This window comes from Rhinopithecus bieti, unplaced genomic scaffold (assembly GCF_001698545.2).
Source record: "Rhinopithecus bieti isolate Rb0 unplaced genomic scaffold, ASM169854v2 scaffold_1017, whole genome shotgun sequence".
Lineage (NCBI taxonomy): Eukaryota > Metazoa > Chordata > Mammalia > Primates > Cercopithecidae > Rhinopithecus > Rhinopithecus bieti.
In genome coordinates, this window is record NW_016803657.1 from 762,547 (window position 1) to 789,394 (window position 26,848).

Sequence of the window (26,848 nt, forward strand, 5' to 3'; positions counted from 1 at the left end):
ATAAAGGAGCAAGCCCTGCGGGGACAGGTACAGGAGATGGGAAGACAGCCAGAAACGAAAGTGGACAGGGACCTCTAGGGAACAGAAACCACGGCTTTCTGGGGCCTTGCTGTTTCCATAGCAACGAAGCCTGCTGCCCAGGCACTGGGAGAACCAGGGGGCTCAAGGACCAGAAAAAGGAATGTGTTTGACCTTGGTTTTGCCACATGTACTAGTCCCACCCAGAAGCCACTCCTCCCACTCCCTCACCTTCACTGTAGTCAAAGAAAATATCATTAAAGAGAGTCAAACAGAAAGAAAGAAAAGAATAAGGCAACTGTGTGAAAAAGTGATTCGGACAGAACAAAAGAGGCCAGCAAAAAGGAAAGAGGCGGGGCTGGGGCTGGACCGTGACTGCCAAGGCCAAGTGGAGAAACGAAGCCATTCCTCAACTCCTCAGCTCTGCCTCCAGTCTCCTGGGGCAGGTGGCAAAGCTAGCTACTCCGGAACCTGCGCCTCCACGGGCTCCAGTCCCTTTGCCACCAGAGACCTGGGTCAGCCCAGAGATGCCAAGAGGCCTGAGGAGCAGCCAAAGAGAACCTGAAAGCCTTTGAGAAGAGGGACAGAAAAGAGATGAGCAAGTGTGGAAAGCAAGCCAAGGATGAGCAAGTGTGGAAAGAAAACCCGAAGATGGTGAGGAGAGAGAGAGAGAACCTGAGTAGGGGAGGTCGGGGCATGACTTCAAGGGACTGGTGGAGGGATTCTACTGGGGTGAGCCTGTGGGGGCGACCAAGGGGCTCAACAGAGCACAAACCAGATCTGGGCTAAACAAGCCCTGAAGCACCAGGGGGCGCTCTCCCCCATCTCGCCACTCTGGCGCGACTGGGAACTACGACTCCCAGCAGCGCTTGCACAGTTACCGCCCCTAATTGCTCCGGACCCAGGAAGGAGGATAATAGCTGATGCTCGTTTATTTCCCACAGTTGGGGAGTCTGTAGCCCTACAAGTGTCCCCAGTGAAGATGAATGTAGCTAGAGACTACTTGTTGTGGTCCTGCATTTTTGAGTCCCATGCATGAGGGACAGAGCAGCTGCCTCCTTTCCAGGCCCAGTTCCCAGACCTCCTCTGGGAAGGTCTCCAGCGCCCCCCTCCGCCCTCCCTACTCTCGAGCTCTACAGCTGTCTGTTCTGCTCACTTGGCACTTACTGCCTAGTAACATCTTGTACTGCTCCCTGGAGAGGAAATGTGATGTGAGAAAGAAGACCTGGGCGCTAGCGCTGGCTCCACCACCAGCTTTGTGACCTTGGCTGGTCACAAAGCTGGGCTCTAAGTCCCAGTTTCCCCCTCTGGAAAATGGAGCTGATCATCAAGAACTGCACAGGCTGCTGTGGGCATCTCAGAAAGAGAAAGGGTGGTGTCCAGCTTCCTCAACTGTAAAGCATCCCACAAATAAACGACTCGTGCCTGTTGGTAACTTTCTGCCTCTCCCTGTGTCTCCTCTCTTTCTCAAGGAATCTCTTTTTTTTTTTTTTTTTTTTTTTGAGATGGAGTCTCACCATGTTGCCAGGCTGGTTTTGAACTCCTGGCCTCAAGCGATCCTCCCACCTCGGCCTCTCAAAGTGTTGGGATTACAGGCATGAGCCACCATGCCTGGCCTCAATGAATAAATTAACTCCTCTGAAAAGAGCCTACACTTTTCATATACTTTGCATGGACCACACTTTATTGTAGTTATTTGTTAGAATATCAATCAGCCCCTTGGGAACAGAGCCCATTGGCTCATGTAAAATAAATTTGCTGAGCACACGGCTACTTATGTGCCAAGAGCTGTGTAAAGGACCAGGGGCATAGGAACAAAAATATCCAATCCCTGGCCTCAGGGAGCTTGGTCTAGTTTGGGAAGCAAACAGGTAAAGTGACAGTTATGATACAGTGTGATGAGCCTTCTAGTGGGAAGTGTGGACAAAGGAAATACCGCAAGTGACCAGGTCCACCTGGGGTATTCAAGGAGACTTCCAGTGTGGATGGCCTGGCTGCTTTTTTAAGAGTCAGACGAAAGAGATGAACCAAGTCATTGGAGAGAGGACAAGGATGGCAGAAATCCAGGCAAACAGAAGAGCAGACTAAAGAATGGAAATAGGACTCCATAGCCCCAGTGCTTGGCACCCACTAGAGTTCCTTGAGGACTTGTTATAGTGGCTTGCAAACTTCTTAGGAAAGAGATTATCTTAAGAGAGGCAGCCTCAGTACAGAAAAAGGAGCTAGAGCCCCCAAGCAGGCTTAAAGGCCCTGTGCTGGCCACAGCTCCCAACCAGAATCTCTCTGGACTGGGCACCTAGCAGGCTTCCAGAATTTGATGGTTAAATTGGGGTTGCCCTGCTGCCTGGTTGCCTTACCAAAGAAACAGACACTTCCCAGGGATCAGCCTGAACAACTGCCACAAAAAAAGATACCTGTGTTCTAGAAAGAGGTCAGCAGAACAACTGAGCTTTGCAAAAGAAATGGAGGTGTGTGGCCCTTCACACCAGGGCAGCTAATGGGGCCTTTGGAATGGCACTCAGGGAGCAGGCCCATCAGTTCCCACAGGCCTCAGAGAGGACAAGGGGATGTGCCTGCATTGACTTGGCTTCCCCCCAGGAAGCACAGTTAGCCTGCAGCAGGATGAGGGCTGGGCTCTCTGGGGACCATGGGGATCACTGACCTTTTGTTGGCTGGTGTACATCGCCGGCTCCTCCTCTCCCGGCCCCCCCCTCGGAGAACAGTAAGGACCCTACTGGAGAAGCAGAATTGGGGAGTCAGGCACAGGGGCTACCGAGCCAGTCCCTCCCCAGCCTTGAGGGGATGAAGGGCCCTCTCCAGGGTGGAGGTGCTGCTTGCAGGGACAGGGGAGAAGAGGCTTCTCTGGGGACTCCCTTGCCTTCAAGACCTCTAAGGAAGGAGCTGCTTGACAAACCGAGGACAATCAGCCCCACAGACCCCATCAGACTCATGATCACCGACTTCCACTCTTTGCCTGGGGTGGGGAGACTGGGCAGAGGAACAGAGGCCTCACCATGAGTGCAGGATCCCTCCTTCCCCACAGCAGGCAAACAGGCCAGCCCTCAGCACTGGAGGCCCCCAGTTCCCCCTTCCAACTGCCCGCTCATTCTCCTAGCCTCCTTCATGAGGCACATTCTCCCCACCACTCTGCACCTTTGCTCACACCCTTTATGCTGGGTCAAGCTCACACTTCCCAACTTGTTCAAAAGCCTGACACAGGCACCCCTCTCATCCAGAAACTTCTCCAGATTTACACCCCAAGCTCCTCTTCTGTTCTTTCCTGTCCTTGAGGCTCTCACTACACCTTGAGGCCATTCACACCTGCTTTATTCACCACAGTGAGTGCTCAGAAGCTCACCCTTGTCCCAGTTCTTTGCCAGTTAGACCCCAGAGCTTCCCAGAGATTTCCAGGGGCTTCCTGTAATTCCTGTCTGTTTTTCATCCCACCATCGTGCCTACAAAATGGCTGTGCACGTCAAAGGAGATCCTGCCTGGAGCTCAGCCTGGATGTGGGCAAGTCCTTTCTCAGGAGTTATTTCTCACTCCCCACCACCCCCCTCATCAGCAGCACCTGGGCCTCAGTCCAAAGGCCCTGGTGGGCACATGTTACCATGTCTGGGTTCCAGGCCGGCTTGAACTCTTCACCCCACCTCTCCCCCCGCCAGTGAACCTGTATACTCAGCACCTGGCTTCCAGGTACCCAGCCCTACTTCCAGATCCACAGGATAGCTTCAGGATGAGAAAACTCAGTGATGAAGGGGAAAAGTCCCTATATGGGCTCTTACTCCAACACCAGTTGCAAATCCCCAAACTTGAACTAGAATAATACTTGAGCTGTGGAACTTTCCAGGGGGGCTTTCTGAGATCCTTTGGGAGGGCCTTCCCTTATGACAAAGGGGAGCCACAGCCAGCACCCACAGAACCAGGCACTGAGAGGCAAGAAGGATGTGAGTGAACCAACCAGGGCTCCTACTCCAGACTCTCCATTTGGGACTTCCTCTTTCCCCACACTTCTTGCCATAATTTCACATCCCTGCGAGACTCCAAGGCCTCTACCTCCCCAGACCTAAATCCAACCCAGATTTCATATCTATACGAGTTTCTCCCTGTAGCCCAATCTTGGTCCTGCCTATAGGCTAAGGACCCCACTAGGTTCCTCCGTAAGATGACCCCCCAACAGAGGGCTGAACTGGGCAGGTCCAACAGTGCCAAAGGGTCTGGATGGCCAAAACCCTGAGCTCAGAGAGAATCAGTGACAGCAGAGGGCTGGAGTAGGCCAGAGCTGGAGGAGCTCAGACAGGACTCCAGGTTTACTTAACATCAGGGCTCTCAAAGATGGTAGGCACTTAGTCAAAGGAGTGCTAAAATTAAATGCCTAGTCCCAACCATACCACCAATTAGGGCTGTGGAATCACTAACGAGTCATTGCATCTCTCTGGTCCTCAATGTCGTCATCTGTTAAATAAGGTTAAGAGATGTTCAATGTAATCCCAGCACTTTGGGAGGCCGAGACGGGCGGATCACGAGGTCAGGAGATCGAGACCACCCTGGCTAACATGGTGAAACCCTGTCTCTACTAAAAATACAAAAAAATTAGCCGGGCATAGTGGTGGGTGCCTGCAGTCCCAGCTACTTGGGAGGCTAAGGCAGAAGAATGGTGTGAACCCGGGAGGCAGAGCTTGCAGTGAGCTGAGATGGCGCCACTACACTCCAGCCTGGGTGACGGAGCGAGACTCCGTCTCAAAAAAAAAAAAAGAGACGTTCAAAAGACACAAGGGTGAAGGCGTGCGGGTGGGCAGGGGGTTGGGAGTGCACACTGTGGAAAGGCAGAGACCCTACAACTCTACTCCCATTCCCTTCTAGTCATGGATGGGGGCCTCCCACAGTAGCAGGGTGAGGGTGATGAGACTGCCTAAGACCCTCTTTCTCCAGCCCATGCTTTTCTCTTGTTACTTAGGTCCATAGAAAAGAATGATTAGAATGAGTGGAAGGAAATCAAACACCACCATGAGAAAGAAAAAAAGCAAGATACACTACCAGGAAAACGCAAAAAAATGGTGACTGGAGACAACGGCAGGAGTTCAAACATCTCTTGATGTCAGAAACCAAGGTGAGATGTGGGTGGATGGAGTGCTTCAGGGTGGGCAAGGGAGAGGGGAGCACACAGACAAGGGCAGGCCCCACCCCACCCCAGCACCCCCCCAAATAAAATTAAGAAATGGCAAAGGAAGCGGGTAGGAAAGGAAGGAAGGTGTCAGGACAGGTGGAGGAGGGGAAGGGGACAGGGGAGGGACAGGGAGAAGAACAGAAAATCCAGGCGCAGGTTGGGGGCAATCCAATCCAATCCAAACCAAACCAAAACTTCAAACCATACCTTCGCTGTTTAACGTCAGGTGAGCCGGACCTTGGAAAGGGGAAGGAGAGAAAGAAAGAAAGAAAAAAGAAGAAGAAAAAAGAAAGAAAAGGGGAAAGAAACAAAGAAAACACAAGTCATCAAAATCAGCCAGAGAGAAGGGAGAAAAAAGCTTTTGCTGCCACAATTTAAAAACCCTTTTTAACTTGTGACAGACATCGGGGAGGAGCCCCAGCCCAGGAGCTGAGGAGAGGGGCCCGATGCCGAAACAGCGGGTGGAGGGCACAACAGGGGAAGAGAGAAAGAGAGATTAGGGGCTTCAGAGAGGGTGAGAAGGGTACAGGCAGAACCGGAGGAAGGAGGGGGCGGGGAGTCGCTGCAGGGGGGAGAGGAGATTTTGGTTTCTTTTTTTCTTCTTGCCGGAAAAAAAAAAAAGGAAAAGGAGGAGAAGCATTAGGCTGGGAGGGTTGCTTTTCCTTTTCTTTTTTTCTTTTTTTTTTTCTTCCGGGAGGCGGAGAGAAAAAAAAACGGTCAACGAGAAAAACGATTCAGATGGAGGAGAAAATAAAACACGACACAAAAATCAAAGCCACCTGGAGAGAGAGAGAGTGTCCTGTTAGCATGGGATTAAGCGGGCAAGGGGGCCTCCAACCCCCCAACACCCCTAATCCCAGTTACCCCTAGGATGCTGACAGAAAAGGGGGAAAGATGGGGGGTATAAAGAACCCGGGCCTAAAAGGATCCTCCACTAAAGCAGGGTTTGGAAGGGCATCTGTTGGGTTCTAATCCTCCCAGGTACCCTTCCCAATAACCTTTGCAGGGATAGTAGGGACCCTGCACACCTGGGTTCTAAGAGGAAACTGGGGTTCAAGAGGACAAAATTAGAGAGGAAGCAGGTAAGAGAAGGTAGAATCTACGGAGACACTGAGAGACTGGGCTCAGAGCTCTCAGACAGCAAGGTCCAAAGAGGACAGCCAAGCCCTATGGGAGGAGGCCCAGCTCTCTGAAAGGTCCAAGTACACCATTCATAAATTACAGACCCCCTTTCTCTGGCCAGGACCTCTCTCAAATGACCCAAAAGCTGGATTTTGAAAATAGAAAATGGACTGATAGGAAGATCAGCTAGGATTTCCATCCAGAATTACACTGGCCCCTTGAGACAGCCTTGTCAGCCCTAACCCAAAGTATACCTCCCCAGCCTTAGTGGGAAGGAATCTGGGCCACTGGATCAGTACCCTTGTCCCCAACGGGCACCAGCCAAGGAACGCTCTCTTCTAGAGAGGCTGGCAGCACCAGGCCCCACAGCTGGTCTGAGACCCCAGGGCTCCCTGAGATGTCCAGCCAGCTCCACCAAACCTCAGAGCCCCCCCAGCCCCACTCACTCCCCTGTGGTGTCTGGCCAAGAGGGTAGGAAAGGGAACAGCCCTGCAGTGCCACTGTCACCCTTGGAAACCAGTCCCACTGCTGTGGCAATGAGATGTTAACCCTAGGGATAGAAAGCTGGGGCCAGGATGGAAGCAGCAAGGTTAAAGAGTTACAAGTATTTCTGAGACGGGGGCCAGGATGCCTGGGTTCCAAGAGGAAAGGCAGTGAGGAGGCCAGGAAGGACGTGGCCAGATGGTTCACATTTCCCTCTTTGCCCCATCTCTCTAGGGTGGCATTGGTTTCTCCCCACGTCTGAGTCTGAGGCCACTTGGAGGAGGAGGCCACAGCCGCTGAGGGCAGCCTTAGGACTGAACAGCTCTTGGGAGGACGTAGGTTTTTATCCATGACACAAGTAAGGACCCAGGCATTTGAACCAAGTCTCCTCATTCCTTACTCTGAATACCCTCCTACTCTGCCACCAACCCTTTCCCCAAGAACTACCAGCATCTCTGTCCAAACCCCCTAAACCCAGGACCCAGACCCAGAGCCCTCAACCCACATCCAACATTCCCTGTCAGAAGCAGCCTTGCTCTCAGGCTCCCACCCTTGAGAATCCAGGCCTCTGCCCACCCCCAGCCCAGGAGCCGGGTGCCCTGTGAACCCACCCTCTGTCTCCCACAGGCCTGACTGCTGCTGGGGGAAGCCACATCTCCCTCTCCCAGACCCTTCCACTGCCCAGCTCCTCGCCAGCCTCATTAGCATTCAGCAGTCTCCCTCTGTCACCACGGCAACCAGCTGCTCAGCTCCCTCAGGCGTGACAGCACCAGCCATCTTGGTGAAGTGGAGGCTGGTTCCCTTCCTGTCTACCCCTGGCTCAGCCCCAGCTGGCCCCAGGGTTTTCTCCCTAAAGTCTGTCTCCCCGCTAATCTGAAATCTCTGCTCCCTCCTCCTGGCCCCCAGCCCTACTGGGGTATTCACTTCCCCACATCCACCTGTGACATCAGCCCCTCCTCCTACCACTGGAGAAGAGACTGGCAGTGATGGATGGCACTGCCAAGGGTCCCTTCCTAGGGCACTTTATCCGGCTACTTCTGGGTCTCTTTGCCCTGCCACAAGAGGCTGGGAGGAAAAAGGAGGTGCTCGGCAGGGGCCGCAAAGCAGGATCTTGGGGTTCCTGGAGAAAGCTAGGCCTCGGGCACAGTGTCAAGTGGGAAGAGGGCGAAGGTACAGAGGACTCCTTAGAGATATAAGGAGGGCTGCAGAGTCTAGAGCACAGTGCCACAGAGGAAGCCCCCAGCCTATCCACGTGGAACCACCACCTGCTAAACCCACCTCCCCACCTTCAGTGTCATCCCCTAACTCTCCTACTGAAACCCCAGAGAGGACCACCATCGAAAGAAAGATGGTGATAGGTGACAAGGTTAAGAGACACAAAAGCAGGCACAAAGACATGTCACAGAGTGACAAAGAGATGCATCAGACTCCTAGGTGTGTACACACACACACACACACACACACACACAGCCTCCAATACACATCCCTGCACAGTCACTGACATGCAGGCACCCACAGTGCCACATCTAAACCAGCAGACCACCACGCCACCCAAAGAAACAGTGAGGTGGCATCCACAGGCCTCTTTCCCCATGGGTCCCCAAAGCCCAGCTTCCCTTTTTGTCCCTGTCTATCAGCCCCTTTCCTCTCCCCTACTCCCGCCAGACTCCTTCTTCCCAAGTACCCCCCTGCCTTTCTTCTTTTGGCCAAGTTGTTCCCCGTTCCTGCCGCTCCCTACAGCTTGAGGCTTGAGTCTTTCTCTTCCCACCCCTTCACTTGCCCCCTCTCCTTCCTCCATCTCTCTGCTCCTTCCTTTTTTCTCTCCTCCACCATTTTTTCCCTTTCTCTCTTCCTCCCTCCATCTCTCCCTTTGTTCCAGAGGAGACATGACATCAAGAGCAAGTAAAAGTCACATCAGCACTAAATCTTATCTCCAGCCCTCAGAAGGCTGCGTCCACCCAGACACGCAGACTCTCTTTCTGACACACACACAGAGGTAAACACTGACACACGGAGATGCAAACACAGATGCAGACACACAAAGATGCTGATGCTCTACACAGGCATACAGAAATGTGGGCCACACCACATATGCATCGATGGAGGCGCAGAGCACACCCACGCACTCAGACACAAAATCATGTTACATGTACACAGCATATATCCTCAGGCGTGCACAGAGACACAGAGACCAGCAGAGCTGTGTATACATGTATGTGTATGCAGACATATACACACACACACACACACACACACACACACACACACATCTGCCAGCTGGGCCCAGGGGACCTAAGGACCCCAAGGAGAAGAGATTTCCAAGAGAGACAAGTCAGACCGTGGACATCACAAGGAAAAATGGGTTCCAGCCCCACACTCAGGCAAAGAGCCCTTTGCTGCCTTTCTTTCCCACGACTACTGCATCCTTGGCACTTTCCTCTGCTCCTCCCCAGGGACACCCTTGCCCTCCCACTCCTCCTTCCCAGGAGAAGGGACTAGGATGCCACCTCATGCCTGCTCTGCAGCCTTCTTCATGGTGGCTATGTGAGCTCATCTTCAACACAGCCTTCAAGCCAAGACTACCTTCTTCCCGCTCTCAGTCCACCCCAGAGAAGGAAAAGAAACACAGGGAAAGCCAAACTGCTAGAGAAAGAGTCAGAGAATGACAGAAACCCAGAGAGAGCCTGGGGAAGGAGAGACACATGGTCCAGGGACAGAGTCGTAGAGAAAAGGAGGTAAAGACAGAAACTGGACAGGGAGAAGAGGCCAACAAAACAGGAGCTAGAGAAAGAACAGAGAGATCTCAGAGAGAGGCAGAAGCCCTACCCTTGCCCTCTGACCTGGATGAAGGAAGAAGCAGACCACTCCTACCTAGCAACCTGTGGGGCAGCGGCTAGGGGCCTGCTGCAAGTGGCAAGTGCTGGTCACAGTGGGACAGAGAAGCTGCCCCAACTATACACCCCTGACCCCCTACTCTGCCAGTGCACTCCACCACCCTCCAGTCCCCTGAGCCCTGCACAGTGGCACCAGACTCCAGGGCAGATTTCCCCCAAGCACAGGTTTCTGGGGCAACAGCCCACCCCAGCCTGCCCCAGCATCTGGCAAAATTGCCTTTCTAAGTTTCTTAACTTGGGCTGGGCTAAACGTTGTCTACCCAATTATTTCTGGGCACTTCGGAATCCTGTCAGCCCCGTCCCTCCACCCCCACCGCTCATCTCTTCCCTAAGAAGAAAGGCCAGTCAGCAGCTCCCCTGAAACCCATGAAGAGGGGACGCAAGAGAGTGGGGCAAGGCAGCCAAGGGAGGACCCCAGCCATCCTTCTCCAGAGAGGCCATAAACATGGCAGGAAAGGGAGTCCTTGGGTAGCCAACGACAGCCCCTCATGTAGGATCCCCATAGCAACAGATCCACTACCCCAGCGACCAGGAGGCTTCACTCACCTTCCATGGGGTGCTCCTCTGCAGCCAGCGAGGTTTGGAGAAGGGGGAGGCAGAGAGAGAAGAAAAAGGAGGGCTGTTAGCAAAGGTACCACAGACAGGGGCTCCAAGGGGAGAGAGGAGTCCAAGCCCACCCAGACCCTGACATGAGTCTCCCAACGTGGAAGGCCCAAATCTCAAGAAACAGCTATGTTGGGGATGAGGCAGAGACAGAGCTACTCCCTGAGTCAGAACCTCACACACAGTCAGCCAGGACCCATCACACCCAAGCCTCAAGTTACATTTCAGGAAACTGAGGCCCAGGACAGGGAAGTAACCACTCAAAGTCACACAGAGAATCTGAGGCAGGGCCAAGAGTGGCAGTCAGGCTTCCCAGTTTCCCCAGACAGGCTCCTCCCCTGCATTCCATTGCATCTCGGAGACATGGGGACACACTCACACCACTAATTGTCTCCCAGGGTTTACTAGAGACACACTCATGCTCAGTGACACACTGACACACATAGGCACTTAGCAATCCAGTGACACACACCACCTCACACAATTCACATATAAAGCCTCTGTACACAGGACCCAACCACCTCCAGCCCCTGACCCTCCCGGGGTGAAAAGACGTCAGGACAGAGCGAGCAAACATGATCCTGCCGCGCAGCACTGTGCGACTTTCACCCTATTCACTCAACCTCTCTGAGTCCCTACTGCCTCTTCTGCAAAAATGGGAGGGGTGCACTGGATAGTTTCTGAGGCCTCTTCTGACTCTGATTCTGATTCTAGGACAAATGTCTTCTTAACATCTGGATGAGGCCAAGGCTCCCCAGGCTGGATGGCCATGCCAGTGGGGGAAGAGAGTCCAAATTCAGTAGGCCACACTGGGCCCAGAGCTAGACCACGCCACATTCTTTGGACAGGCAGACCTCACCTATTAGGGCCCTGCCTGGGCCTGGCCTTGGAGCTCACCAAATGGGTCAAGGGAGAAGACGGAACAAAGAGAAGATGGAGACAATTCCTTCAACTAAGCTATAACTCCTCAAGCAGGCTGGGCTCTGATCTGCTCTGTAAGAGGATGGAGGTGCCCCCAGCTCCAAACATTTGCCATGTGCCCACCTCCTGGGAGCCTTTAGATGAAGCAATAGGCAGGAAGGGAGAAACAGCACAATCTACAAACACACAAACCCAGTGGGGAAACACATACTTGCATGTGCAGGCCCCAGGATACACACTTGTGTACACACAACTATCCAGTACACACTCACGCATGCACACACTATCTCCTCCTACCTCCAACCCCATTTGGTGATATCTGTTCATTCACTCACAGAGAGGTAGCTATACTCTGAAAACAAACAGATATTTGTCATACCTTATACCACTCCCATAATCCACGCACATACACAGGCTGAATGCAAGCACCAATACCTGCACAGTAATCCACTACATAACACTAGACACACACACCACCACCCCACAGTGACTCCAGTGGCTAAAGACACACAGCCAGCAATGAACACAGCTCTCTTTCTATCTTCCGTTTCCTAAACCTACACACACAGTCTTTCCATGTCAATATGTGTTACAAACACACTCCTCTACAACACAGAGCTGCTTCTACCGGACAGCTGCATCACCTAAAAGCTATGTATCCAATAGTTTTCTTTCTTTCTTTTTTTTTTTTTTTTTTTTGAGATGGAGTTCTGCTCTTGTTGCCCAGACTGGAGTGCAATGGCGCGATCTTGGCTCACCGCAACCTCCGCCTCCCAGGTTCAAGTGATTCTCCTGCCTCAGCTTCCGGCATGCGCCACCACACCTAGCTAATTTTTGTATTTTCAGTAGAGAGAGGATTTCTCCATGTTGGTCAGGCTAGTCTCGAACTCCCGACCTCAGGTGATCGGCCCGCCTCGGCCTCCCAAAGTGCTGGGATTACAGGTGTGAGCCACAGTGCCCAGTAATAGTTTTCTTTCTTTTTTTTTTTTTTTTTTTTTTTTTTTTGAGATGGAGTCTTGCTTATCACCCAGGCTGGAGTGCAGTGGCATGATCTCGGCTCACTGCAAGCTCCGCCTCCCGGGTTCACGCCATTCTCCTGTCTCAGCCTCCCGAGTAGCTGGGACTATAGGCGCCTGCCAGTGCGCCCGCGCCCGGCTAATTTTTTGTATTTTTAGCAGAGACGGGGTTTCACTGTCTTAGCCAGGATGGTCTCGATCTCCTGACCTTGTGATCCGCCCACCTCGGCCTCCCAAAGTGCTGGGATTACAGGTGTGAGCCACAGTGCCCAGTAATAGGTTTCTTTATTTCTTTTTTTTTTTTTTTTTTTTTTTTTTTTTTTTTTTTTTTTTTTTTTGAGATGGAGTCTTGCTTATCACCCAGGCTGGAGTGCAGTGGCATGATCTCGGCTCACTGCAAGCTCCGCCTCCCGGGTTCACGCCATTCTCCTGTCTCAGCCTCCCGAGTAGCTGGGACTATAGGCGCCTGCCAGAGCGCCCGCGCCCGGCTAATTTTTTGTATTTTAGCAGAGACGGGGTTTCACTGTCTTAGCCAGGATGGTCTCGATCTCCTGACCTTGTGATCCGCCCACCTCGGCCTCCCAAAGTGCTGGGATTACAGGCGTGAGCCACTGCGCCTGGCCAATAGTTTTCTTAAGTAAACTGAATCACATTACATTTATGGGGGGAGCTGGCTAATAAAGGGGCCCTCAGGAAAACCTTTGGCTCTCGTGAAGACTGTTGTGCCAGGATTTCTTTGGTCCCAGTACGCTAAGACCCTGGTCAGTCAGCACAATTGTCTCATCAGCACCTGTGCAAATAAGGAGGCGTAGTGATTTCTAGATAATCCAACATGGCAGGTATTTCAAAACGTATTTCCACCTGCCAGAAATGTACGTCATGCTATGCTCAAGAAGTTGAAACAACCAGGCTTGGTTTGTTTCTGGCTTTGGAGAGACAGCACCTAGAAACTCACATATCTCTCTTCCTCTGCTGCCCTTTGCTTTCTGCTGATTCACCTATGCCCCTCCCCTGCCACCTCAGGCCCCCTTCAGGCTTGGCCCCTGCCCTCCACATTCCTCTTACTTCTCCTCGCTGTCCTCAGTGTTGGCTCACTTTTGTGCTCAGAGACTCCCAAACCTGCACGGGTAGTCCCGGCCTCCTCCCTGAGTGCCAGTCCTGTATCACTATGTGTCCGCCCAGCAATGTAATTGCTCGGCCAACTCTCTGACATCTAAACTCCACCACTGAAGTCATTCTCGACACCTCCACTCCCACAGTCAAGTGCTTAGCAAAGCCCCTGCTTTCAACCAGTGCTGCCTGAGCTCCTACTACATGCTCCACACTGCCCTCACAGGATCCAGAGATGCCATTAGCCATGTGCTGGGCACCGTACTGACTCTCACATGCAATGTCACACATCAGCCTCACTGCAACACTGAGCTCAGTGTTATCTATCTCCTTGCTGCACAGAAGAATACACACCCAGGAGCGCAGAATCACCTTTGCCCCTCTCCACTGCAATCCTAGGTCATCATAGCCTCTGGCCGCACCCCTTGTGCCTGGTTTCCTGCAATAGCCTCCTCTTGGTCAGTCTCCCTACCCATCCCCAGCCTGACCCTTTTGGCACAGGTAACAGATATGCCTTACTAAATACTGCTGTGATGAGAACTTTTCAGTGTTTCTGATACAAACCTCTCTCCCGTGCTCTTGACCTATGTACCCATCTGCCTTTAGAGCCGCTGTCTCTGAGTGTCTCATAGGCTTCTCACACTCAATATGTCTAAGGTGGGACTCATAACCCTCTTCTCACCCCACCAAATTCCCTGATCAAGTTAGGCACCCAGAGAGCACTTGCTCCTTTTGTCAGGCCAATCACTGGATTCTATTGGTTCCACCTTCTAAAACCCTAAAAACAAAACTAAAGTCCTAGAAATCGTTATCATCCCTCCATTTCCACCGGCACTGCCCAGGCCCAGCCTTGGTAAGGCCAGGCCCTGATCAGTCCCTCTCCTTGGAACATTAATAAGCCTAGGAGATGACGCCCTCTACAGCCACTCTTTTCACCCTGAAATTCATACACCACAGCATAACAAAGTGGTCCACTCCCACCATGTTACGACTCTGCTGAAAACTCTTCAAAGCTTCTCAGTGCCTGTAGGTTAAAGTCGAATCTTCTCAGAAAATCCCACCCGAAATTTGACTGTGCCTTCCTCTAACCTCTTTTCCTGCGATAATCCAGGCTGCAATCACCCCAGCCTCTTCCTGTTTCTATAATATGCTATGTTTCTGCACATAATATTCCTTGTGCTTGAAATACTCTTCACCTACAGCTGGCTAATTAAATCTACTCTTTCTTTAAGACCCAAGTCAAGGGCTAGCTACAGCGGTTCGTGCCTATAATCCCAGCACTTTGGGAAGCCATGGTGGGAGGATCACTTGAGCCCAGGAGTTTGAGACCAGCATGGGCAACATAGGGAGACCCGTCTCTACAAACAAATGCAAAACTTAGCCGGATGTAATGGCTCGTGTCTGTACTCCCAACTACTTGGGAGACTGAGGTGGGAGAATCACTTGAGCCTGGGTGGTCGAGGCTGCAGTGAGCCATAATGACACCACTGCACTCCAGCCTGGATGACGGAGAAAATCTTGCCTCAAAAAAATAAATAAATAAATTATCCAGACAGGGTGGTGTGCGCCTGTAGTCCCAGCTACTCAGGAGGTTGAAATAGAGGATCATTTGAGCCCAGGGGTTTGAGGTCACAGTGAGCTATGATCACACCACTGCACTTCAGCCTGGGTCTCTAAAAAAAAAAAAAGAAAAGCAAAAGATCCAGGTCAATATACATTTGTCTCTGTTCTAAACAAAGGAGAGCTAGCCTTCCTCTTTTGTGCCAACTCTAGAAATGTACATTCTATTATTAATTATCTTATTGAATCTCTATTGCAACTGTGTTAACATGTCTGTTTCCTGACTTGACTGTGAAATATCCAGAAGTGAGGACAATGCCTCATTCATCTCTCTATATCCAGCTGCTTACATGGCTCCTGGCTCAGAAAAAAGGCATTCTCACATTTGTTGAGTGAATCATAAAATAACACTTTGCATATACTGAGCACTTAGGGTGTGCCTGGCTCTTTACGCCCATTGTTCCTTTACCCACCACTGCTACATTGTGAATGGATATTACTATCACTTCCTTTTAGAGCTGAAGAAACCAAGGCTCAGAAAGTAGGAGTAACTTGGCTAAGGTCACACTGCTAGTTGGTGACAGTCAAAATTTGAACCCAAATCTGCCTGTCTGAAAACCTCCAGTGGGCTACGTGCTTAGCCTGGAAGTCAAGACTTCTGGAAACTGATTCTAATCTAAGGTTCTGATTTTATCTACCATAAAACACAACCAACTTTGTCTCTTCACCACGCCCTGACCCACTCAATTCACATCCCCTATATTCCTCATGTAGGCTACTCTCCTGGTGGGAAACCCCTGCCCTTTCCTTTCCACCACTATAATTCACACTCAGTCATCCTTCTTCAAGGTCTGGCCAAGTCCCACCACCTCCTTGAAGCCTTCCCTGACCACTAAAGCTAATAACCATAGTACCATTTATTGATCATTCAGAATAGTGCCTGGATTGTAAAGGATTTTCGTATATTAATTCACTTAGTTCTTACAACGTTATTACCTCCATCTTACAGAGTAGGACGTTGAAGAACAATGTGGATAAGTTAACTGCCCAAGTTCACACGGCTAACAAGTAGCAAAGCTAGGTTCAAACCATGGCAGCCTATGCACTTACCCATTTTCCCATCTTTACATAGAGGCATCCAGCTTGTCTCTGGGTTCTGAGAGCAGCTGCTGTCTATACCACCCTCTAGAGAAGCCTGTCCCATTCTACCTGAAGCCACTTCTACCCACAGAAACTGTCAGGACCACAGGTACTGGATGTTAGAGCTGACAGAATAACCCAACATAGGTGATTTCATTTGCTTAACTTTCAGACACAAGACTTCATTCCCCCAGCAGAATACAGAGATGGTGTCATAGATGGTATGTCTTGCCTAACATGAACTCAGGATTCCAGCAGATTGGTGATCAAGGACAGTGATGAAGACCAGAACAAAAGGGAAAAGAAAAGGCTCTAAACAACCAAAACACACATCTAACACCTGGGCAATTAAGAACTGTTACTTTCTGGCTACTCTACACACACTGCTTAGAAGGTAGCCTTGCTCTATAGAAGGAGTAATGGAGCTGTAAAGCTGCATCCTTAATAAAGCTACTTCTACAAAAATGAAAAAAAAGAACTGTTATTTTCTCATAGGGCCTCTCAGGCCCTAGCCAGAGTCCACCTACTGTTAGTGACACACAATTCTAACAGCAATTCCTAGCTTAGGAATGCTCATTTCCACATTCTCACACACACACACACACACACACACACACACACAGAGAGAGACAGAGAGAGAGAGAGGTGTCAGTTGCTACCTGACAACTCCTCCTAAGAGTAGAGATGGAAAAACTAGAAAAAGCTAATATAAGAATTCAGAAATACAGCAGTCAGGCATCATCTCAGGCAGGGACAAACCTCAGTGAAGGAACCACTGCATAACAGTTTGATGTAATACCTGAGGGGAATCACGACCACCCTGAGTCATCTGAAAAAAGTGAAATCACATTCCAGCTATTATGCTTAGGGAGGCAGAGAGGTGTGTAACACATTGTGAAGAGATTTCCATCTGAAATGTGTTAAATGTGGCTTAGCTGTGTGTTTTAATTGGATAATGCCCTGCTCTATGGGATGGGTTCCTCTCCAAGGGCTTGGAAAACTGAGATTTTCCTGATCTATCTCCATCGTCCTTTCTCTGTGCTGGGACAGCTGACCGATAAACACAAGAACACCCTCAGCACACACTGGCTTAAGGAAGAAGCTGTGGCCCAAGGAATTTAGGGTAGTTACTGGTTTCTGATAAAACCTTGTCCCTAGGCCGGGCGCGGTGGCTCACGCCTGTAATCCCAGCACTTTAGGAAGCCAAGGTGGGCGGATCACAAGGTCAAGAGATCAAGACTATCCTGGCTAACATGGTGAAATCCTGTCTCTAATAAAAATACAAAAATTAGCTGGGCGTGGTGGCAGGCGCCTGTAGTCCCAGTTACTCGGGAGGCTGAGGCAGGAGAATGGCATGAACCTGGGAGGTGGAGCTGGCAGTGAGCCGAGATCACGTCATTGCACTCTAACCTGGGTGACCGAGCGAAACTCTGTCACAAAAAAAAAAAAACCTTGTCCCTAAATAGCCCCAATAAACCAAATGCAGGTAATCAAACTGACCAGCTCTCCTTTCCGGAGGTAGCATGGAGACAGGTAGGGAGCAACAGGTTCTTGAGTCAGCTCAGGGCTCAGATCCCAACTCTTAATCTCTGAGCCTCTCTTTGACCCTCTGTAAAATGGAGAAAGTTATCCTCATGTGGTGATCATGAGGACTAAATGGGATAAAACATCTAAGACACCCAGCAAATGCTCAATAGCTGCGAGTCTCCTCCTCTCCTCCCTTGACCTTCTGATCCAATTCTCTGTGTTCAAATTGCTTCTTTGCTGGGTCTGCGGCCACTACTACTCTTCCTCCTTCTCCCAGCTGTCGGTGCCGCTGAAGTCTTCTGCTCAATTTTCCTCACTTTCTCCTTAGCCACTTCATCTGATCTCAGAGCTTCAAATACTATCTCTACACACACACAGCTCCATCTGCAGCCCCAGCTACAACTCAAAGCTCTGGTCTCACATTCCCAATCACCTGGAATGTCAAGAGGCACCACCACTTAACACAAGCATGATCTATTGTGCCAAGCCTGCTCCCCTTCCTGGCACTCCCCTTTCCTCTCACCCCTCCACCAAACCTCCAACCGTGCAGACCTGAAACTTCATCATCTCTGACCCCTCTCCTCCCACTCCACATCCAAGAGTAAGAATCCTACAGTTTCAGGCTCAGCAATGGCCTTCAATCACTGCCACCACAACTGCCACCACCCTTCCTCGCCACTCCCCAAGACAACCAAGGCTCAGGTCCTCAATATCTCTTGTGTGACCTATCTCCCAACTGATTTCTTTACTACATAACTCTGTCTTCTATAATCCCTCTGCACTTCACTCCCAGCTCCCTAAGTACAGCTCTTATCTTATGCATTTCCCTCCTCAAAATTCTTTTGTGGCTCCATTTGCCAGTACACTGTACCCAGTCAGCATTCAATGTGAGTTAAATAATTTAAGCCAGATCATCAAGACCTGGTCTCAACCTGCTTCTCCTGCTTTAGGTTCTACTATTCTCCCTATACTTCTTGGTGCCCTCTACAGATATGATGTACATTTCCCCGCATCCATGCCTTTGCTCATACCAGCTCCTTTGCTTCAAATGACCTCTCCCAATCAAGTTTATTAATCAGTGTTTGAGGTCAATTGCAAACAGCATGCCTTTCATAAATCTGTTACTGATCCCCTCAACTTATAAACTCTCCCCTGCACTTTGCTTGTAATAATAACTACCATTTACTCATCACTAATTTTATATAGCAGATGCTAATTTAATTCTTACAACAAACCTATGAGATAAGCGTGTGTATCCCCACTTTTTTTTTTTTTTTTTTTGAGATGGAGTCTTGCTGTGTCGGCCAGGTTGGAGTGCAGTGGCACAACCTCAGCTCGCTGCAACCTCCACCTCCTGGGTTCAAGTAGTTCTCCTTTCTCAGCCTCCCAAGTAGTTGGGATTACAGGCGTGCACCACCATGCCCGGCTAACTGTTTTATATTTTTAGTAGAGAAGGGGTTTCACCATGTGGGCCAGGCTGGTTTTGAACTCCTGACCTCACGTGATCCACCTGCCTTGGCCTCCCAAAGTGCTGGGATTATAGGTGTGAGCCACCATACCCAGTCACGTATCACCATTTTACACATAAAGAAAAATGACTCTAAAAGTTAGGTACTCACCTAATGTCACAGGCCTAGGGAGTAGACAAGACAGATTTAAACCAAGACCAAAGCCACAGAAGTCTGTGGTTTAATCACTAAGCCACACTGCTTTACTGCATCTCTCTGGGCCACACACTATTGTGTTGTTGTTTTTTGTTTGTTTTGTTTTGTTTTTGCTATTATGTATTGAGCATTTTCTACGTGCCAGGCACTGTTCTAAGCACTTTACACAAACTAGCTAATTTAATTTTCACAATAACTCTATAAGGTAGGTACCATTATTATCTTCATTTATAGATAAGGAAATGGGGGCAAAGAGAGTTTAAGTATAAAGTCACTGTCTGGGCAGTCTGGAGGCGGAATCTCTTTTTTTTTTTTTTTTTTTTGAGGCGGAGTCTCGCTCTGTCGCCCGGACTGGAGTGCAGTGGCCAGATCTCAGCTCACTGCAAGCTCCGCCTCCCGGGTTTACGCCATTCTCCTGCCTCAGCCTCCCGAGTAGCTGGGACTACAGGTGCCCGCCACCTCGCCCGGCTAGTTTTGTATTTTAGTAGAGACGGGGTTTCACCGTGTTAGCCAGGATGGTCTCGATCTCCTGACCTTGTGATCCACCCATCTCGGCCTCCCAAAGTGCTGGGATTACAGGCTTGAGCCACCGCGCCCGGCCTGGAGGTGGAATCTCTTAACACCACACTGGACAGCTTTTTCATCTGCTTCCTCAATTTCATAATATCTGCTTCCCTAATTTAATAACTCCCAGACCGGGTGCAGTGGCTCATGCCTATAATCCCAACACTTTGGGAGGCCGAGGCAGGTGGATCACCTGAGGTCGGGAGTTTGAGACCAGCCTGACCAACATGGAGAAACCCCGTCTCTACTAAGAATACAAAATTAGCTGGGCGTGGTGGTGCATGCCTACAATCCCAGCTACTCGGGAGGCTGAGGCAGGAGAATTGCTTTGCTTGAACCCAGAAGGCAGAGGTTGCGGTGAGCCAAGATTGTGCCATTGCACTCCAGCCTGGGCAACAAGAGCGAAATTCCACCTCAAAAAAAAAAAACAAAAAACAGTCAACTCCCAGAGCACAGAGTCATCTTATTCATCTCTGACCCCACTGTAGCCTCCAACACACAGTCTATCACAAAGGAGGCCTTGATAGCTACCTGTTGAATTAAATCACTAACACAAAACACATGAGACACGTGTGTCTATCTCCCTGCAAGCACACACATTACAACTAGTTTCCTATTTCTCTCCTGAGCAAATCATATATACCTGACACTCTGTTCTAAACACCTGCACCATCACTCCACCTGAGGTCTCACACACATGCCTGCACATCCCTTCTTCTTTGATCCCTTTTCGGCCCCTTTTCCACACACACAGGTGACATGAGGAAGCACTGACATGCAAATAATTGCAAGATCCCAGTCTACTCTATCTCAGCTTTGGCAGATAATCAGCAATAGTAGACAGACTCTCAGTCACTCCTACTGAGCTCTGTCTTCAATTATGTGTGGCCAGATCCCTGAGAGAGAGAGAGAGAGAGAGAGAATGCAAATTTCCTAGCATGGAGGTTCTCCATCAATGAGTAAGCCCAGACCCTGGGAGAGCAGGAGGGATTCCAAAGGATACACAAATCCGTATGCACACTAAACATCTGAAGGCAGATTGAAACATCTTGCATATAAAGCTAAAACCATTTTTCTAATGTATATTTTATTAACCACAATGGCAAATATAACATCAAAGTCATCTAAAAGCTTTTCCAAATTCACAGTAGCTTTGAGTCATTTATACTCACACTAAACAGATATAAAAATAATAACTACTTTGGAAGGGGTACTGTGAATTACTGACTTTTAAAAATGTCCTCAGTGGGCCAGGCGCGGTGGCTCACGCCTGTAATCCCAGCACTTCAAGAGGCAAACGCGAGCAGATCACCTGAGGTCGGGAGTTCGAGACCAGCCTGACCAACATGGTGAAAACCCATCTCTACTAAAAATACAAAAATTAGTTGGGCATAGTGGCAGGTGCCTGTAATCCCAGCTCCTGGGGAGGCTGAGGCAGGATAATCGCCTCTGGGGAGGCAGAGATTGCAGTGAGCTGAGCTCGTGACATTGCACTCCAGCCTGGGCACAGTGAGAGTCCGTCTCAAAAACAAACAAACAAACAAACAAACAAAAAAGTCCTCAGTCTCAGAAAGAGTTGGGAACCACTCACAACAGATGATAAAGTGATTATAACTCCAAGGAGGCCTGGGGATTCTGACCCCTAGAGTTGTCTCAGAGATCAGGAGCCAGGCCTGCTCCCCTTATAATCTTCCTTCCTCACCCCAGTACCCAACTGTGGGAGCCCACGTCTTTCCTCCTTGACTGGATGAGAAAGTACTCGAAGTATAATGAGCACAGGATATTATAAAAGCTACCCAGGAAATAAGGAACAAATTGAAGAAGAAATGAGGTTGCAGAGTGGGGAGAGAAAAGAAGGGAATCAGTAGGGTTGTTGCTGTGCCTGTCATCTCCAGATGCAATCAGTGCCTAGAACCCCCATGCCCACCCACAACATATATCTGAAAATATATACATACATGTTTTCATATGTATGTACAGCTTTGCCCCAAGCCTTTATTCTCTCAATTGCTTATTAACATCTCTCCATTTATTCTACAAATCTTTATCAAACACCCACTACGTGTCTGGTACCAGATTAGGTGCTGGAAATACAGAAATGAATAAAGACACAACACTCCCCCTTTACCACAAAGCACTGCTCTCTCAACAGATACCACACACACACATCACACACACACCACATACACACAGGCAACCCTGCCCCTACCAGCTGGCACCCACCTTATATCTCACTTTCCCTTTTTTTTTTTTTTTTTTTTGAGACAGAGTCTCATTCTGTCACCCAGGCTAGAGTGCAGTGATGTCATCTCAGCTCACTGCAACCTCCACCTCCCAGGTTCAAGCAATTCTCCTGCCTCAGCTTCCCAAGTAGTGGGGATTACAAGCACCCGCCACCATGCCTGGTTGATTTTTGTATTTTTAGTAGAGATGGGGTTTCACCATGTTGGCCAGGCTGGTCTCGAACTCCTGACCTCAAGTAATCTGCCCACTTCAGTCTCCAAAGTGCTGGGATTACAGGTGTGAGCCACCGCACCCGGCTCACGTTCCCTTTTCTTACATGAATCACACACACACACACACACACACACACACACAATGGGTCAGATACACATATTCAACCATCTCTCACAGCTTCACCACAGCTGACACAAACATTCATCTGATACCAAGCCATATTATACACACATCCATCCCTCTCCTACAGTTACTCAAACACATCTTAGACACACAACCACACAACCCATATTCAGAAGCATGCACTTGTTTGCCTCACTGGAAGCCTCTGGCCAATGAATCCTCTCAGGGAATGGATACAAAGGCTCTGGTTGACCAAGGTGCCTCTGGCTGCATTTTTCATACACCCAAGCCCAATTCAGCCACAGTGAGGCCAGGGACCAGTTACCCTAACCTCCTGCAGCTCGAGCTTTCCCTCCATCAAATTAGAGGATGGTTCATCCTTTTTTTTTTTTTTTTTTTTTTTTTTTTGAGACGGAGTCTCGCTCTGTTGCCCAGGCTGGAGTGCAGTGGCCAAATCTCAGCTCACTGCAAGCTCCGCCTCCCGGGTTCATGCCATTCTCCTGCCTCAGCCTCCCGAGTAGCTGGGACTACAGGCACCGCCACCTTGCCCGGCTAGTTTTTTTTTTGTGTATTTTAGTAGAGACAGGGTTTCACCGTGTTCGCCAGGATGGTCTCGATCTCCTGACCTCGTGATCCACCCGCCTCGGCCTCCCAAAGTGCTGGGATTACAGGCTTGAGCCACCGTGCCCGGCCTCATCCTGTTTTCTTAGGCGGGCTTTGGGGAAGGGTAGAGGAACCAGAGGATCAAATTAAGGTTCTGGAAAGAAAAGTCCTCATACATTCCAGCTATCTTACTGAGGCCTCACATTAAAACACAGGCACATGAGCAGACACCCTCACACTTGGGAACTACTCACTCTACTAGGCACTAGGCTCCTATCTGCAAACACTGCTATTCAAACAGACCCATTCACACGTCAAATACACACTGCCAGACTCGCGGGCCTCTACATGCAGGCAAACACACACCGACACAGAATTTCACAGTTTAGGAAACACCTGAACTCCTTGGAGAAAGGGTGAGAAGGTGTCAGCTTAACTTAATACAGTTCCTCATGACGTATCCCACAACNCCGCCTCCCGGGTTCATGCCATTCTCCTGCCTCAGCCTCCCGAGTAGCTGGGACTACAGGCACCGCCACCTTGCCCGGCTAGTTTTTTTTTTGTGTATTTTAGTAGAGACAGGGTTTCACCGTGTTCGCCAGGATGGTCTCGATCTCCTGACCTCGTGATCCACCCGCCTCGGCCTCCCAAAGTGCTGGGATTACAGGCTTGAGCCACCGTGCCCGGCCTCATCCTGTTTTCTTAGGCGGGCTTTGGGGAAGGGTAGAGGAACCAGAGGATCAAATTAAGGTTCTGGAAAGAAAAGTCCTCATACATTCCAGCTATCTTACTGAGGCCTCACATTAAAACACAGGCACATGAGCAGACACCCTCACACTTGGGAACTACTCACTCTACTAGGCACTAGGCTCCTATCTGCAAACACTGCTATTCAAACAGACCCATTCACACGTCAAATACACACTGCCAGACTCGCGGGCCTCTACATGCAGGCAAACACACACCGACACAGAATTTCACAGTTTAGGAAACACCTGAACTCCTTGGAGAAAGGGTGAGAAGGTGTCAGCTTAACTTAATACAGTTCCTCATGACGTATCCCACAACCTTGTACCAATAACCCCAAGAAAACAATCTCCAGAACTTTCGAATATATTCATCGACCACAACTACAGATACGCAGGAAAACGACACTCCCAAGTGCAGGCTTCCCACACCCAGGGCCACACCTGCAGGCTGGGCCCCTCCCATGGCTGCCCATAGGCACACAGCCACAGGACACTTATCCCCAAAGCAGTACCGGGCCATTTCGTTTTGCTGGCGCACACGTGCACATGCACACGCTCCCTCAAAAGCCTCTGCCCCTGGGAGGACGAACACATACACACAACCGCTGAGTGGCCCACAGCTTCTAGAGGGACCAGGGGAGAGGAGGGCAGGCCTGAGGCACACACGGGCTGGAAGAACAGGGACGAGGGGCGGGGAGAGACGCGCATGCGCCGCCCCCAGACTGATGGGGGAGCCCCTTCCCACCGCCCAGCCAGACCCTTAAGAAAGAGGCTCCTCCAAGTGCCTCCTCCCCTCAGCCCCCCCAGACACCACAGCCCCGCCCCGGGCCGCTCAGCCCAGGGCCCGCCCGCACTTCTCCACTGCACGTCTTGGAAAGACTCTCGGCCTCGGGCAGCGCGGGGACTGGCCGGACCCCTCCCTCCGCTGAGCCTCTCTCCCAAGCGCCAGTCCATAGTCAGCCCCACAGCCCAGGGTCCCACCTCGCCCTGTCCAGCCCAGCAATCTCCCACCAAACCCGACGCTCTCAGGGGCTCCACGCCCCGTCTGTCATCAAGAGAAACTATTGGCCATCTCTGCCCCTCACCCAAACTGTCCACTCCTCATCAGGAGCCTGAGAAGCCTCAGCCACCCTCTCCTTCGTTTTCCCTTTACTCTTTGAAGGAGCTCTGAGGATTCTGTGGTGAAAAAGAAACACTCCCTTCCTGGCCACAGCTTCGCAATCCCCATTCTCCCTAGCCTGCCCTGGAAGCGCTATTGTGCCCTTCTCCTTACATTCAGCGTCCTCACACCTAGGCCCTCATCCCTTGGTGCTTGTCCAGACCGCACAGGCCGCACTTCCCGCCCTTCGCTCGCGGACCTTCAAAGACTGCGACTCACTGTCGACTACGCCCCCCTGCCCGAAGGCCCCACCACATGGCTCCGATCCCCGTCTCATAGGCCCTGTCCACACTGGCCTCTCCACACAGGCCCCACTCAGCCCCTCACGGTTTCACACGGGGCCCCGCCCCCTGTGTCATAGGCCCCGCCCACACAGGCCCCGCTCAGCCCCTCATGATCTCACAGGAGGCCCAGTCCCCTGTCTAATAGACCCCGCTCACACTGGCCTTCCACACAGACCCCACTCAGCCCCTCACAGCCTCATACAAGGTCTGCCCTGTCTCGTAGGCCCTGACCACACTGGCCTTCCACACAGGCCCTACTCATAGCCCTTCACGGTCTCACACGAGGTCCTGCCTCCTTTCTCATAGGCCCCGCCCACACTGGCCTTCCATACAGGCCCCACTCAGCCCCTCACGGTCTCACATGAGGCCCCGCCCCCTGTCTCATGGACCCGGCCCACACTGGCCTTCCACACAGGCCCCACTCACCGCCCCTCATGGCCTCACACGAGGTCCTGCCCCCTGTCTCATAAGTCCTGCCCACACTGACCTTTCCACGTCGGCCCCACCCACCGCCCCTCACGGCCTCATACGAGGTCCAGCTCTATGCACAAGCCCCACCCACTGTCCTCCAGGGGCCCCATGGTCCCCGCCCACTGCCTTTAATGGGCCCTGTCCACGCAGACCCCATCCACAAGCCTTCACCAGCGCCTCACAGCCCCTCACCCACCAAGCCCACAGGGCTTCGTGCACCCCACCCTCAGCAGCCCCTTCAGAACCTGACCACACAGGCTGCCCACAGGTCGCAGCGGGACTCACGCTGACCACGCCCACGCCGGCCACGCCCGCTCGCCCCGCCCACCGCCAACCCCACGCGCCCTCGCCTGGACACGCATCCCCGCAGTCCTGGCGCGCTCGCACCCACTCACAAGCCCTCGCGCCCAGCCCCCGTGCCTCAGGAGCCCCCACAGGCTCCGACCCCCACGGGGCGCCCCAGGCCCTCACCCCTGCGCCCAGGCGCCAGGCGGCCGCTCCCCGGAGCTCACCTTCGCTGCAGAATTTGCCGCCGAAGCCCGTGTGGCTGCAGTCGCAGCCCACCTCGCCGGGGGCCAGCACAGTGCAGAGGCCGCCGTTGGCGCAGGGGTTGCGCGCGGGCGCGCACAGCGGGTCGGCGGTGGCGCCGCGCAGGCCCTGGCTGCCCAGCAGCGCGGGGGGCCTCTCGCCCAGTTTCAGGTTGGCCAAGAGGCCGCGGAAGGGCGGCTCGTACTTGACGGTGCTCAGCGTGAGCGCCGAGAGGCGCACGTCGGGCGGGATGCCGCCCACGAACAGGTCGCTGGCCACCTGCATCTCGCGCCGCTTGGAGCGCACCTCGGCGGCGCGGGCCTCGCCGTCCACCGCCAGCGCCGTGCGGCGCGCGTCGCGAGTCAGCAGCACCATGTGCCAGCGGTCGTCGGCCACCGGCGTGTCCAGCTGCAGCGTGGCCGGCTCGGCGCACGAAAGCGTGAAGCGCAGCCGCAGGCGGCCGTCCACCAGCAGCAGCTCCAGGAAGTCGCAGTCGCCGCCGTCATCCAGGTAGAGCAGCAGCGCGCGCGTGGCGTTAGTACGCAGGCTGAAGCTAAGCTCGCCGCTGCTCGCCGCGCCCGCCCAGCGCGCGTAGCGAGCCCACTGCCCGGGTCCGCCGCCGAACTCCAGGCCGTCCGCGCGCGCCGCCAGCGCCAGCAGCAGCAGCAGCACCAGCGGCGACGGC

General features: G+C 51.8%; 1 protein-coding gene across 1 annotated transcript in view; it reads right to left on the reverse strand.

The window, feature by feature from the left end:
• Positions 1–26,841, reverse strand: part of NRXN2 (neurexin 2) — a 110,452-nt gene extending 83,611 nt beyond the window's left edge. The window contains 4 exon segments of the mRNA XM_017892995.1: positions 2,681–2,752; positions 5,393–5,422; positions 10,231–10,248; positions 26,148–26,841. Coding sequence (XP_017748484.1) covers positions 2,681–2,752; positions 5,393–5,422; positions 10,231–10,248; positions 26,148–26,538 — 511 coding nt within the window. The 5' untranslated portion in view covers positions 26,539–26,841.
• Between the last annotated feature and the right edge of the window lie 7 nt (positions 26,842–26,848).